This window comes from Macrotis lagotis, chromosome 7 (genome assembly GCF_037893015.1).
Source record: "Macrotis lagotis isolate mMagLag1 chromosome 7, bilby.v1.9.chrom.fasta, whole genome shotgun sequence".
Taxonomy (NCBI): domain Eukaryota; kingdom Metazoa; phylum Chordata; class Mammalia; order Peramelemorphia; family Peramelidae; genus Macrotis; species Macrotis lagotis.
In genome coordinates, this window is record NC_133664.1 from 186,535,680 (window position 1) to 186,552,429 (window position 16,750).

Below are 16,750 nucleotides of genomic sequence, written 5' to 3' on the forward strand. Positions count from 1 at the left end.
TTTCTTCTGATTTTGACTACATTAGTTTTGATTGTGCAAAAACTTTTAAGTCATCAAAATTGTTCATTTTATCTTTACTGATCCTATCAATTGCCCTAGAAAGTGATTTGAAAAACATTTTCTTCCTTGTTCCTCTAATTTGTTTATGATGTGACCCTTTACATATGCATAAAATCATATATACATGTGAAATTTATGTTGGTATAAAATACGAAGTTATACTTAGTTTTTGTTAGACTAATTTCCAGTTTTCTACTATTTGACTTTTCTTACTTTAATACCTTCAGTTTTGGGGGTTTATCAGTAATACTGATAAATCTACTTCTTAATCATGACCTAGTAATTTTAATAATTCCTGCTTTGATATCTGGTATTGTTAGACCTTTTCCTTCTCACTTTTTAAATTAATTGTCTAGATATTCTTGACCTATTCTTCCAGATTAATTCTGTATTTTTTTCTAACTCAATAAAGTAATCCTTTGTTAGTGTGATTGGTACAGTAATGATGAAATTAATTTAAGTTATATTGTTGGTTTAAAAATATTGATGACCTCTCTGTGAGGCAAATATTTTCAATTCCCCAATTATTTTTTTTTTGTTTTTCCTTATTGTTTTTCTTTGTCTTAGAAGGCTAAGGGCTATAAATTATGGAAGAGTTGCAATATGAATAGTGAAAGGAATATCCCCACTACTAAAATTATAGACCCTTGAAGTAAAGAAATATATGTGATATATATCATATATATTACATAAATTCAATATCTATTATTATAGATAATAAAAGAATAAATATTCCCTTCTTTGATTCACATGTAGCACATATTCATATTATTTTATACACACACACACACACACACACACACACACACATATATATATATATATATATATATACACACACATTATTCTAGATGTTGAGGTTGTTATTTTTTTTCTTTGAAGGTTTCTGTTTTGCTTTCCTCCTTTTAATACTTTGTTCTGTATTGTGTACTGAATAGTTACAAGTGAAAATCACTTTGTCCTAGATTTGGGTGGGTCTGATACTAGAGGTTTATGAGGCAGGAGGGAAACTATGAATCAGAAGAGCTAATACTTGCTTCCCTTGTCCCCCCCCCCCCCAAAAAAAAAACTCCCAACAAAGTGCACATGAGCTTCTGTGTCATGACTATATGATAAAAGGATTATATAACAAGTTGAAGTATCCTGTATTCCTCTATCCATACTCAGCTACCTCTTTAAAGATAAGGAAATCACAAATATATAATTATTTAGGATGTACTCAGTGTTGTTAAGATTACTTTATATACTTTCTATGCATCAGACTATAATTTTATCTAATTTTTTACTTTATTTGACACCCTTCTCTATGCCTGTTGATTTAAAGAAGAACTTGAGTCTTCCACAAGAGTTCTCTTCTAGTTAAAATCATTTGGTTCTAAGTCCCTAGAACACAGAAACAATCAATGTGCATGTTTTTAAAAATTATGATGATTATAATTCTCTCAATTATGACTCCTTTGGTATAGAATAGGTCTTCTGTTGTTGTACTGCTTCTAGATAATCTAGTTCCTAAACATGATTTTTCTGTCAAAAGTGAGCCGAATTTATGGGCTTACATTCTGTTTTCCTTGTGTTGGATAATCCAAGGCCATATGGAGCTTGTTCTGGCTCCAGTAAACATGTTTGTGGTTGCAGAGGAAAATGAATATTTCTCACCCAAATGTTTTCATGTCGTCATCTCTGTCTGGCACCCAGCAGAGCAGATGTTCTATTCATTGACCCCAGGCTAATGGGTAGGATACTATGCAAAAGATGCATTTTATTAAGCAGGCAGTTTATATACTTCATGATTTTGTTTTTCTTAGATTTCCTATAGGCTGAATTCTTGTTTCAACATTAGGGAAAAAAATATGAAACCAAACAGTGAAAAAGTGAGCTAAATTTAGTGAAAGGAGCTGCATGCAAATCTTGAGTCTATCATATACCATCTCTGTGACCTGGGGCAAGTTCTTTAACTTTCCAGGCTGAAGTTCCCCAATCAGTTAAATGAAAGAGTTAGACTGCATTACCTCTAAGACCTGACCCCTTCCAGGTTTTAACCTATGGTCCTGAATCTGGTCTGTGATTGAAAGATGAAACCAGTGGCCTAGGGGCTATTGGTTCTCCTCTTGCTAGTAAAGCTATTTTTGGTGGAGATAAAAGGTAAAACAAAACAAAACAAACAAGAAAACAAATGAACTTTGTTCTTTAAAAGATTTTATCCCCTGGCTTGAGAAAAAAGAACATTCTTGAGTTATATATGAAAACATTATGTAAGCAAAGTAATTTTTCAAGCATTTATATAATATATAAGGGAGCTTGGGAAGATTCAAGACTCATCCTCTGTCATCAACTGGTTTAAATTTATCTCTTATTTATCTATTGTTTATTCCTCAGTGCAGCTATTTCAGGTTTTTTTCTTTCCTTAATCTCTAAATATTTCACTATACTTCTCAAAAATGAAGAAAATAGTCATAATTAGTCTGCATGTACTCACAGAAATAAAATATCATAATTAGTTTGCATGTACTTATAGTAGTAAAAGATTTAGACAGTTATCTGGATAATTCAAATATAACTCTTAGTAGAGATATTGTAGGTAGGGCAATATTGTGGACTGAAAGATTAGAAGTTTGGTCTCTAGGATTGGCTCTGCTACTTTTAGTGTAGTCTTGGGCAAAGAACTTGACTTTTTTACTCTTCAGTTTCTCTGCAAGATTAGGGGTTGGAATGATCTCTAATTATGAATTTATATCTCTCTATATATATGCTTAGAAGTGATATCAGTGATTTATTTCTTCTCTATTTGTTTTCTCATCATACATGAATTCATTTCATATTGTTCTTACTCCAAAAATACTTTGTTAAGTTCACTTAAATAATTACACAATTATATGCTTGGCTTCTCTACCTTCTTCTTTCTTCAAGGAAGGGTCTGCATCTTCTTTTATATGATAGAATGACAGATTTTCAGAATGGAAGGGTCATCTGGTTGATACTTTGAAAAAGAATTCATACCAGAGCACAACCAGCAAGAGATCATCCAACCTTGTCTACCAATGGAAGAGAATATATGATCTGTTGTAGCTTATTCCTCTTCTCAGTAGTTCTGATTGTTGGGAAGGTCACTAGGTGGCGCCGTAGTGTAGTGCAAAGTGTACTGGCTCTGGAGTCCAGAAGACATCTCCCTAAGTTCAAATCTGGCCTTGGGCACTGACTAGTTATAAGACTCTGGGCAAGCACTAAAGTCTGTTTGCCTCAGTTCCTCATCTGTAGCATGAGCTGGAGAAGACCACTCCAGTATCTTTGTCACGAAACCCCCAAATGAGGTTGCAGAAAATTGAAAAGACTGAAAATGACTGAATAACAAAAAAATTTCCTTACATCAAACCTATATTTCTTTGGATTTTGCATTAGTCATTTTTAGTTCTTCCCTCAGGGGTCAAAGAGAACAAGTATTCTATCTCTTCCATAAGACCTCTCTTAAAATACTTGAAGATAACTAGCCCAGATCTCTTAGGTCTTTCTTTTTCAATTTAAGCATCTTAGGTTCCTTCAATTGATCTTTATATATGCAATGAATTCAATGCCCTTCAACATTCTAATAACCTCCTTTCAATGATTTCTTGCTTGTCAAAGCTCTTCCTAAAATGTGGTAGCCAGGACTTAACACTATACTGCAGATGTGATTTGACCAGTGTAGTATACAATGTGAATTGTTTTAGTTGTTTTAGCCATGTTTCTGACCCTCTTCTTGATAAAGATATTGGAGTGATTGCCATTCCCTTTTCTGTCTCATTTTGCAGATGAAGAAACTGAAGCAAATAGGGTTAAGTGACTTGCCTAAGGTCACACAGTTATCAAATGTCTGAGGCCAGATTTGAACTCATGAAATGAGTCTTCATGACCCCAAATCTGGCTCTGTATCCACTATATCACCTAGCTGTGTGGATATCAACTCTTTATTTCTGTGAGCTATACCTCCTTTTATATAAGTAAGCGCAAGTTTATATTATCTTTTAGGATTATAATATCCACACTGCTATTTCATTAAGCTTACATAACAAAAAACTCCTCTAAATCGTTTTTAGAGAAACTCCTGTAGCCATATCTTCTCTTTCTTGGACTGATGAAGTAAATATTTTTAATCCAAATTCAGGGCTTTACATTTGATCCTATTGAATTCTATTGGATGCAATTCAGTCCAGTATTCAATTATGTAGACATTTTTTTTGAACCCTGACTTGTCATCTATTGTATAGCTAACCTCAATTTGGTATCATCTAAACAATTTGATAAGGATGCAACTGTGCCTTTATTGATAAAAATGTTGAACAAAATAGACCATAGAGCAAGTTACTATAACCTTTCCCAATCTCATAGAATTGAAATCCATTTAACTCTAAATGATAGATCATGTCAATAAAACATTGACATAATTTTTAATTCACAGGTGATAGTTTCATCTCTGTCTTGCTTGGTCTGATACTCTTTTCTTGTTGTTGAGAGTAAGAGTCAGAAGAGTGCTTATGGTGCAGCACCCACTAGTTATGCTAGAGACCGATTATAATTTTGAAAGGTTTCCATATGAATTTTCATGAAGAGTGAAGAAATGTCAGTGTAGACTTTCATATAGTAGGAACTTAATATACCTTAGTAGAATGGTTGAATGAATCAGTGGCTTAAATGTATTGCATAAAAACCATTAGATGGACTTTTACAGAAAAATGTGATGGCAGAATCCAGTCTAGAAATTGATCTGTGTCCTAATTTGTTATATATGAATTAGAGTAGAATGATCAATCCCTTGTGTATAATTTATAGGACAACTTATTAATGATTAATGCTTAAAACATCAGATTCAAAATGACTAGATTTCTTCCCTGGCTGTATTATTCTTCATTAGGATAGTTGTGTCTTCTCAGTTCATTTTTGTGGGGAAAGCTGTTATCTTTCTCTGGGCCAATAGTAGACTGATGGCAATTAAATCAGTCTTTTTTCCCCTCTCTCTCTCTCACAGATTTATCTGTCATTTGAGTGATTTGGGAACCCTTACAACAGAAAGATCATAACATCTTCCCTGAATCTGAATGAATGACTGGTTGCTAAAATAGGTTGAGATCTAGTTATGGTTGTTGAAGTTGAAGTTTATGCATGCTATTTCTAATGTATATTTCTATATTTGAAAATTTCTCTGCCCCCCCCCCCCATTTTTAATTATCATTATCATTCTGTTGCAGAAGATGAACTGGCAACTCCACCACTAGATGGTATTATTCTTCCAGGAGTGACAAGGCAAAGTATACTGGATCTGGCACATAAATGGGTGGGTGCTTTTTGCCATTAACAATTTTTGTAACTGTAGATATTTTCCACTTGCAACTTGTCAGAGATAAACAGTAATGGATATAAGCCCAGGGGAGTGTTGAAATAATGCCCTGTAGTTCCAACTAATCTTATCTCTTATTTCAATCTTAACATGAGTAAGATGAGCTTGTTTAAAAGAACTGTCTTGGCAGGTTCATCAAATAAATATAATTCATTCCAAAGGATTGAGAGAAACCTGTTAGGCAGGCTCTTAGAATGAAAAAAGGAAAACTCCATTCTCAAGTGTTACAAAAATATGTACAACCATTTTACTTAAAGAGGACCATTTTTACTCTCTAAACATTGTATAATGCAGGGAAATGGTTTTTCTATAATAAGCATACATAAAACCTTTTGCCTCTATCCATATTCATACTCCCTATTTCTGAAGAGTAATAGAAGTTGACAATGCACTTAGTAGTGATAAAAAAGTTTACTCATTAATAAATAACCTAATTCTTAATATAGCTTACTACAAGTGGATTCCCATGGTTGCAACTTTATTTCAGAATGCTCCAGAAAATAAATCCCCAAAATACAAAATTATTTATATAACTCTAATATTCATTTGTTCAACACTGGTGAACAGATTAAAACATTGTGTATTGGGAACAATGTTATGAGGAACTCATGATGAAAATGTTGAATGAAATGGTTGTCTGACAAGAATATTTGGATGGAGTTTTTTTGACTCATGTGGTCAAATAGCCTCCAAGGAACATGGATAGGCTTTGTCCATACTGTGGTCAAACAGTGTTAATAAGAAACATGTTTATAAACACAGATTTTTTTTTTCTAGAAGAGTACTGTTTCTCTGGCAGAGATTTTTGAAATAGAGAAAATGTGCTATAAATAATTCTACAAACCCCTGAAGTAGACAAGACCCAACTGCCACATGCTGGCTGGCACATTGGCCATGACATTTGCAAACTGTTGGTATAATTTTAAACAGCTTGCCCTGTCCTAAATATGTTTAGAGTTGAAAAAATGTGTTTTTGACACTCGATAATTTGTGTTGTATTAAAAAAAATTAACCAAGTGCAGAAGGTTTGATGACAAGTTGTAAGTGGAAAATCTCTACAGTCCTAATGATTTTCTAGCATTAGAAAATTGGTTATAATGGGGGATGCTTCTTTTTACTCCTTAACTGTAATTTGTTTTAAAAGTTATTTTAAAACAGGGAGACATGGAATGCCAAAAGTACTGGAGGAGGTTACAAGTCCTCATAAGTCAGAGGAAATGGTCCAAAGATAAATAAGGGTGGGCAGAGGGAAGACAGTTCAGCATGTGTGTGTTTTCCACAACACAGAACTCAGCTTGTTTTTAATTGGCTTGGCTGGTTTTCTGGACAGGTTTGGTTGATGGCTTTTTTCCCCTTTCGTTTTATAAAGACCTTTGTAAACTTATGGTTGGGAAAAACATAATTACAATTGCAGACTGTTATAAACTGAAATTTATAAATAAGTGTAATTTCATTGGCATTTTCTTTCCCTCCTTTTTCATTCAGCTCTGTCAGTATATCTGTGATATAATGTATGTTCCTTCCTAAGCCAAACAGATATGGTTTCAGGGTTTTTTTTAGTTTAGTTTTGTTTTTTTAGGTTTTTGCAAGGCAAAAGGGGTTAAGTGGCTTGCCCAAGGCCACACAGCTAGGTAATTATTAAGTATCTGAGACCAGATTTGAACCCAGGTACTCCAGGGCCAGTGCTTTATCCACTACGCCACCTAGCCGCCTCCAGATATAGTTTCTTATTTTCCCTTTCTTGATATTAATGGTTTAAATTTTTTTTTCTTACTTTGATTTTTGTAAACAGGGTGATCACTTCTTTGGTACTCACTGACCCAGGAACATCTGGTGGAAAAAAAGTCAATTAATTAATAGGAATTAGAATTGATTAAATTGTGAGGACTTAAAGAGGAAATGATGTCAAAAATTAAACTATTTCTCCTAACTTGTTCATTTTAACTCAGCATACCTGAACAATAGCAAGTGAAATTTGTCCTTGCTTACAAAATCCTACAATGGGGAAGGAGATAGAAATTGATTTTTTAAGTATTGTTAGAAAAAACCAAGTCAGTGAGTTAGGAGGAACAGGAATATAAGAAGTGTAATTCTCTATTAAGGGGAAGGAGAAGAAGATACACATTTATACAGTGCCTACTATGTACTAGACCCTATGCGAAATACTTTTTAAAAAAATAAAAATATTTAATTTGATCCTCACAATCACCCTTATCCCCATTTTACAGTTGAGGGAACTGAAGCAAACATAGGTTAAGTGACTTGTTCAGGATAACACAGTAAGTAAATATCTATAAGGCTACATTTTGAACTCAGGTTTCCAGACTCTAGAAGCCTAGGGCTCTACCCACTGCACTAAAATCAATATTCTGTCACGTTTTTATTTTCCTATTTGCTGTGAGTGACATATAGTAAGTATCATCTTCCTTTATTACTTCAATAGAGTTCTTGATTGCTTAAACCATGGATAATTTTTTGAAATAGAGGAAATAAACTCTAAATTATTCAGTTTCTCTATCTCTTGTGTTTAATTCTTACCAAATTTCTTGGAGAAATTTGAAAAGTCATAAGGGTCAGAGAAATTGTCTAGTCCTCCATTTTGTTGGTTATATTATCATCTTCCTTTGTGATAAAAATACCTTTGGAAAATTATGATGATAGAGATAGAATGCATTTTGTTGTGTTTTATGTTCTCATTAAGTAGAGTAATTTAAAGAAGTTTGTACCTGACACGTGAAAAAAAACAGGCATTAAAGATAGCAAGGCAGAGAAACTATATAAAACTAGTACAATTCTAGTATTTATCTAATAAGTTGTTGTGTTGTGTTTTTTTTTTTGCAAAAAAAGTCATGCCAATGATATCTAATTCTTGATCATGCCATTGAGAAGCTGGACTACCATAGAGTAATTCTTTATTATTTCTAAACTATAATTTCTTCATTTAAAAAAATATTTCACAAATTACCTTTAAGTGAGGTTATGTGGAATAACAATTATTCTCTACATAAAGTGTTCATGGGTAGAAGAAAGGTTAGACATTTTATATATGCTAAAAAATTATTATTTTCAATCTTCTAAACAGGATGAACTTAAGGTGACTGAGAGGTACCTCACTATGAATGACTTAATTGTTGCCTTAAAAGAAAATAGAGTAAAAGAGATGTTTGGCTGTGGTACGGCTTGTGTTGTTTGCCCAGTTTCTGATGTACTATACAAGGGTGAGGTAAGAGAAGCAATTATTCATTTTTATTATTTCTCATGGGTCCTTATGGTTTTATTAATTTTCTTTGTGTGCAGTTTGGTGCAATTTAGACATAGCTTAAAAGGAAACTTTTTAACTTTTCATGCAATTAACCTTTGGTTGGGTTTTGGTTTGTCTGTCTATCTCAAATGAAACCATATTAGCAGTTTAATTACTACCATCTTGCTAAGTGATTGTTTTATAAATATAGTTGTGGATAATGTCTAATCTCAAGTAAGTATACCACTTTTGGTTAAATCTCATGGAATTCAAGTGTTTGTGATAGTCTAGTAGACTCTCAGTTTGATGTATTGTCCACCAATCCAATAAGGAAGACTTTATAAGTAATTGACATTGTTTCCAGTCTTCAGAACCAAGGAAGATTTCCATTATTCAACTTACTTTACTAAATCAAGAACTGCAAATAATATGAACTTTTAAAGTATAATTTGGTTTTCCTTGTGTTAGCTAACTATTTTACAGAGAAGTATATTATTTTGAAATGTATTTATATTTCTGTATTATGTGGTTAAACTCCTACAAGGCTATAAGCTCCCCAAAGACAAAAGTTAAGCCACTGCTACAAAAGTTAAGCCATTGCTAAATTTAACAATATGTAATACTTAGTCCATGACAGGTATATAAAATAAATGTGTTTTTATCATTAAATGCAAAATTCCTGATGCACTTACAAGTCCTTTTGAAGAAATGTGAAGATTTAATTGGCAGGCAACAACTTAGGAGGAATAATTCCTTATTCCTCTTGTTTTCACATTATTTCTACCTACTTTTCTTAAAATCCTTATTCCTTCTTTATGTTACCCCAATTTTCATGGTTTACATCAGTTAATTTTGTAATTAGATGGTATACTTCTTGAATATGGATTAGATAAATTTACTGATTATCTAATTACCTTTGATTTTACATTGAATATAATTTTTCTTGATTGTTGATATGTTTTCTTATTTCTCATTTTTGACAGTCTTAATAAATCTAAAAAGATTTAATCATTTTAATCATTCTTTTTATTTGATATTCTATACTATTCTTATTTTAAAACATTACTAATAATATTAATCAAGCTCATTATTTTCTGGTGATAGAAGGACACCTTATCAACATGGACTGTTACCATTTCCTAAAGTGATCTAAAATATTTAACTCAATCATCACCAGAAAGATACTAAAAGAGCCTAGAACTTGCCTCATTGAGAAAAAATTTCATTTCTTTGTCTTTGTCTTTGCAGAAACTTATCTTATGACAGCAATTAATAGAATATAAATTTATTTGTAAATCTTTATGGTGGAATATAATGAATAATATCACTTCATATTATAACAAAAAGCAGTACAAGAACAAACAATTTTAAAGGAAATATGAAGTGAGATTCAACTAAGTGATAATAATAATATTATTAAAGAATAAAATTATATGGACAAGAAACATGAAAAGTAGAAAATATCTGCAAAGATTTTTTTATAATTATATAATTATACTTTTTTCTCCATACAATGGAGCCATTATATTTGAACTCAGCATAAATATAAAATTCTTTGTTGTACTATGTAAGGAACTAGAAATGATATTAATTAAAATAGAGATGTGCTTATGCACAGAAGAAGTTCATGGTGGAGACAACATTATTTTGAGGGCAACAATGTTTCCATCTTCAAGCTTTCTGAAAGAGGAAGGGATATTAATGGTTTTCGGGAAAAAATTTTTATGTTGTTATCAAAGAAAGTAACCATCATCAACTCATACATATATACATAGTATATATATATATATATATACATACTATGTATATACATATATACACACATATATATCTACCCACACACATATATGTATGCATGTATATACATACTTACATATACTAATATACATTATATATATATGTTATTTATATTATTTATATTATTTTTTCCTAACTTACAAAATTGATGAAGTACCATATATAATCAAGAGTATATTTGGCAAAAATGTGAACAATGAACAAGTAAACGTTCGCAAAATATTTTATACTAGATAACTTTTTAAATATTAACATAGGGGATGGAAAGGTGTAGGGAATGCAACTGTTATTACTATGCCATTTAGTAAATGCCTTTGTTGAGAGCTAATCAGCTCCCACCTGATTGTTAATAGGACCCATACCAGTGGGGATTTTTGAGCTATGGTTTTGGAGGAGTGATGTCATAGTATACACTCTAGAACAAAAGCAGCCTCTGAAGATTCAACTTGAAAATGTTAAATTCTGTCTAGGTTAGTATACTAAGGGAAATAATACATATATAATGGGAAAAATGAGTACAAAATAAAGAAAAGGTGTATTGAGTAAAGAGAATAGGTTGTTTCATTGGTTTGCTGAACATTTTCTTGCTTAGAAACAAGCATTCAATCAGAGTTAGACTGTAGGGTGTGGGATATATTGGGAAATAACAATAGTTATCATTAGCCAGCATTTATCTATCATTGTAAGGTTTGTAAAGACCTTGAAAAATGCTTCATTTATCACTATAAGCCTTTAGGCTAAATGGTTTCATTGTCATTTTACAGATGAGGAAACTGTAAGAGACATATGATGTGACTAGCCCAGGGTCACACAGCTAATTAAGTATCTGAGGCAGGATTTGAACTCCTCCTGACTCCAGGTCTAGTACTTTCTTTATCCACTATAATACCCAACTGCCTCGATGATTTGATTTTTTTTTAAAAAATGGGTCAATAAAACTTAAGTATCAACAAATTTAGATTGAATAGAGTCTTACAGAACACATAATTTTCTACAAGGTAAGAGGTCTGTCAATTTTTCTTATTTTCTAGATTTACCTAGCTTTGTTCTCAGTCTTGCAATTTTCACAATACACATGAGTTTCTTTTAATATATTTTCTTCCTCTTCTTCTTTAGAATATTCATATTCCAACCATGGAGAATGGTCCTAAACTTGCCACCCGTATTTTAAATCAACTTAATGACATACAGGTAAGTGCTTATTTATTTAATATGACTACTAAATTCAATCACTGGTGAGAACTAAATATAATTACTTAGAAAAATGAAATTAGCTTCAAATTAGCAAAGTTCTTACTTTGTGCCAGACACAGCATTAAGCACTGAAACTATGAAGACAGAAATGAAACATTTCTTAGGAGCTTACTAGTATTTAATATGAGGAGAAAGCATGCACACTGAGAAGTAAATAGAGAATATTTACTAAATTTTGGACAGGGAATACTAAATGGGGAATACTAAGCTAGGGAAATAAGTGACTGTAGACAAATTAATTAGCCTCTTGATGCCCCCCTGTACAGAGTCGTTTGCATTCTGTCTCCCCTATTAGAATATGAGCTCCTTCAAGGGACTCTAGTTTTGCCTTTGTATTCTCAAAATTTAACAAATCGAAGGAAGCATATAATGTTTGCTGGCTGATTCTCATCAATACTGCTCTTTATTGGTAGAGTGCTTCTTATCAAGGGGAGTTCCCTTAACCATTGAACTCCATGTTCAGAATGAAAATATCAATAGCAATAAATACACAAAAATATGAAGTAGTTAAAAAATTGAGGGTTAAAAATTTTGTCAGTGAAAAATTTTAGAAACAAAAGGTATGGAAGAAAGAAGATAGAATGATACCATTTTTTTTCTCACCTGCATATATTCAATGTATAATTTAGTGCCTTTGACCAAGAAGAAGAATTTATCTTTTTTAACTAAACTCAGCTAGAACTATCATGTACTTATAATAAAAGCTAATTATTCATACAGAAATCCATTCTGAAAAGAAAATAAATCATTGAATTTTGCACAGATAGTATAACACAGAGGCACTACAAGGTAGGGCTTGGAACTAGAAAGAACTAGGTTCAAGATATGTGTTTGCTACATGCTATCTGTTTAACCAGGGACAAATCCCTTAATATCTCAGCATCCAAGGTAACTTTCTTAATATTGTTCTGAAGGAATTACCTCTTTGCACTGGAAGCTTCCCCACACAGCTGAAACATTAAATAATAATCACTTTTAATTTAAAAAATAAAAAAATGCTATAGATTCCAAATTTTTAATTGGTAAAGGATTATTCCTTTACAATATAATACTGTGGGCTTGCCCTTTTTTCCTTGGGACCTGTGGGCAAAGTACCCAGAGGAGTCTTGAAATTGTTCTCTCACACAGTGGCAAATTGTTACTGTCAGCCAAGCCACTAGGTTGTCTATTTCTGTCCAAGAAAAATAATTTAAATACCCATTCAGAGAAAAGCCTAGAATTGCTCCATGTGGTGCATTAGATCTGTCTAACATTACATGGAAACATGGATGTTCCCCACAAAGTACAGTGTAAAAGCTTCAGAGAGCCCTGCCAGTATGCCCCAGGGGAAACATTCCTGCCCCGCCACAAATTTGGCTTTCTCTTTAACCTTCTGTATATGAGTAAGAATCCCTGTGGTTAAACATTTAATCCCATTTAGGTAATTATATTTTCCTGTGTCTTAGTTAGATGGATTCTACAAATACCTCCTAGGAAGAGAGCACTCCAAACTCTGATTATATTTATTGAAGAAAGAGAAGAATTCCCTGTGTGTGTACATCTAACTCAAATTACACTGAGAGATTATATTTAGGGATCATTCATCATGTTGCTAGTGTACTTTTCTTTTGACCTGAGGACATAAAAAAGACACTGGAACTATTCCTACACATAGGCCACCAGGCAAATTTCAGTACCTTTAAAGGTACTATGAGGAACTTTATGTCCTTCTATTCTTTGAAAAAAAAAATCTTTTCTAGAAATTTTCCACAAATTCTGAATTAGACTGTTTCAAAATGCTATGAAAGTACATATTTTACTTTAAAAAAATTTAGCCACTTTCCCCAAAACATTTCTATGCATTACCTCTATTAATTCAAGGTTGCCTTGATATAGACTTTCAAAACAAAAATAAAAAATTATACAACTAAAACTTTAAGTCTCAATATTTATGAAATAATTAGTTCATAGTTAAAATATTGAGATACCAACTATGAACTAATCTCATAAGTGAGAAAATCACAAGCCCCCCTTTTCAAGATAAATATATATTTGGAGAAAAAATTAAAAATCTAATCTTTTGGAGTAATATCATTTGAACTTTTGAAATTTAAATGAATAATAATAGTAACTAAAGGTTTGCAACATACTTTACATATTTTATTTCATTTGCTCATTTGAATATTATAAACTCAGGATTGACCTGACCAAAATTACATGAAATTCAATGAAATTCAGATGAGTTAATATTGTTGCACTCAGAAGATTTCACAAATGTATACTTTTCAATTGAGTTCATTAAACATTTATTAAGCACTTTCTATGTAAGGCACCAGTAATACAAAGATGAAAAAATGTAATGGAACTTTCCCTCTAGGAGCATACAAGCTAATAGATCAAATGAGATCATATTGCCACATAGTATATGATATATAATTGCTTGCTCCTATCTCCCCAAAGGAAGACCACACAGGTACACAAATAATTATAGTAAAGGATGCAAAACGATAAATCCAAAAAAGGGATCTGGGCAAAATGCTTTAAAGAGAGAGGAAAGCACTTGTGGAAGAGAAAACATCAGAGCTGGGTTGGGGACAAAGAAGGCAGAGATTTGGAAAGAGGATATTTTCATATCAGGATTGGCATACAGGCATGAAGAAAGAAAGGAGTGAAGGAGTGTAGTAGATGAGGTAAAAAAAAAAGACTGTTAAAACAGTATTCCTGAAAGGCAGATTTAAGGGGAGCACTATAAAATAAAGCAAGAAGAGTAGGTAGGAGAAAAAGTATGGAAGGATACATACATATTATTTGTGTATATGCAATATATATTTATATAAACACTGTCTATAATATATAATATATAAACATAAGTATTTATATGATATATTATATATATACAAAGTATATTTTACTTTTAATAATAATTTAATTAAACATAATTAAAAATAAAATTAAATATCTATGTTTCTCTAGTTCCTCCAAGTAAGACATTCTCTATATTTTTTTCATTTTCTCTTGCTTCTATGTTGATTAGAAAACTTCATTTCCTTGCAAAGATTCATCAGTGAGTTCCTCTTGCTTAGAATTTAATCAGTTTTCCTTTAACTGAGTTGAGAGGACCCAGGAATACATATATGTACACACACACACACACACACACACACAGATAAATAGATGGTAAGAGTACAGTAAAAAAATTATTATTGTTGTTTTAACAAGAGTGGCATGATCACAATCTATGCAAAAGAAGAATCCTTTCTGCAACTGTGTGATGTCTTAATCTGATCATGATCCTAAACATATGACGATTATGCCTGAGGAGTGTGAGCTCTGGCATGATAGAAAGTATTTCAGTACAGTTCCAGCAACAAGTTTTTCCTACTTTTCAAAGGCAAGTCTCACTAAATATAGAGATGCTTTCTACCAATAGATTGACTTGCTGTGGATGAACTTTTTGGACATGTCTACTTGTGAAACAAAGGAAATGTAAAATTTTTCTTATTCCCATTTGTTGAATGGTAATAGTGGCAGAATGATGTGAAAATAGAAGATGTAAATAATTAAATAGTTTTTAGACAGTTTACAAATATAAACTTAGGTGAAATGTCCGACATAAGAGATGACAACAATCAACAAACACGTATTATTAGAGGAACTCCATCAGATCAATCTAGACATTCTCATTATAATGAAAGGCAGGAAATTTCAGTTTGGCAAAGGAAAGGCTCATAAATTTTCTTGGAGAAGCACATAAAGTAATTGGCAGTTGGTTTTATTATGTAATCAAGGAGTATAAGAAACATAATTTCATAATTTGGTTATTTTGTTTTGTAGTGATCATGGTAAAAATTTTCAAAAAGACCTCCATGAATATAATTGTAGATTATGGAGCAACAACATTTGAGAGGATTAGGGGGCACAGAATTCTATAAAGAACTACATACTCCTTTCCAAATTAAATAAACATAACTGACACTTGATAACTTTAATGAATAGAACAGACTAACTGAATTTCATAAAATGAAAGGAACTTGAGAGACCATTTTAGTCTAACCCAAATCCAAAAGAATATTTCTGGTAAATAGGAGTAGTCATTCAATCTATACTTGAAAAGTTCTATTGAAATTGCTTAGGAACCTCTTGAAGAAACCCACTTCATTTCTGTACAGCACTCATTGTTATGAAGTTTTTCTCCAGATTCAACTTATTTTTGTCTCTTTAAAGCTTTCCATTGTTCCTTGTTCTGCCCTCTGGGACCAAATATGATCAAGTCTTCAAGAATATCTGTCATCAACATTTCCCTACTGCATGTTCTTTTCTCCAGATTAAACATCTCTAAATCTTTCAATCAGTCTTCATAAAACATGAAATTAAGAACCCTCATCATCCAGTTTGTCCTAGCCAGGGCATTTGTCAGGTTCCCCCCCCCCCCCCCCCCCCCCCAAGAAACTAGTATCTAACTATGCCTACCATATCTTGGACTTATGAAATTGCTTTTTTGAACCTTAAAATAAGACTTTACATTTACAATATCAAATGTAGTCATGTTTGATACACTCCAGTGTTTTAACCTGTAACAAGTTTTTTGGATTCTAATTCTGTGTAATGCATTAGGCATCTCTCCTAGTCTTGTGTTTTTTGCAGATATATTGATACCATCTATACATAAGTTAGCAATAAAAGTGTTAAACAGTACAATACCATGCACAAATTCCTGGGATACTACAGAACTCTTTATAAGTTGATACTGAACCACTAATGACTATTCTTTGACTCTGCTTAATTAAATATATTTGAAAATATGGTTCAAGAGGATGAAGTGAGAGAAAGTAAAAGCTTATAGACGATACTGAAACTCCACACCTAGATTGTGAATATTTTGAGAAAAGAATAAGAATATAGCAAGTATCAAATAACATAAGAAAAAATGAAATTTATCATATTTTAAAAACAAGAAATAAATCATTACTGGTATTGGAATAATTCCCAAATCATATATTTTTGCCTTAGAACCACCAACTTGTCAGAACAATGAAATCAAATAATGCAAA

The 16,750-nt window shown here is 32.0% G+C and overlaps 1 protein-coding gene across 3 annotated transcripts in view; it reads left to right on the top strand.

Annotated features, from left to right (window-relative positions):
* BCAT1 (branched chain amino acid transaminase 1) overlaps window positions 1-16,750 on the top strand; it is a 94,932-nt gene that overhangs the window by 67,067 nt on the left and 11,115 nt on the right. For all 3 annotated transcript variants that reach the window (XM_074194242.1, XM_074194243.1, XM_074194244.1), the window contains exons 8-10: window positions 5,280-5,365; window positions 8,511-8,651; window positions 11,583-11,657. In XM_074194242.1, the coding sequence (XP_074050343.1) occupies window positions 5,280-5,365; window positions 8,511-8,651; window positions 11,583-11,657 (302 nt within the window). The remainder of the gene's footprint in view (window positions 1-5,279; window positions 5,366-8,510; window positions 8,652-11,582; window positions 11,658-16,750) is intronic.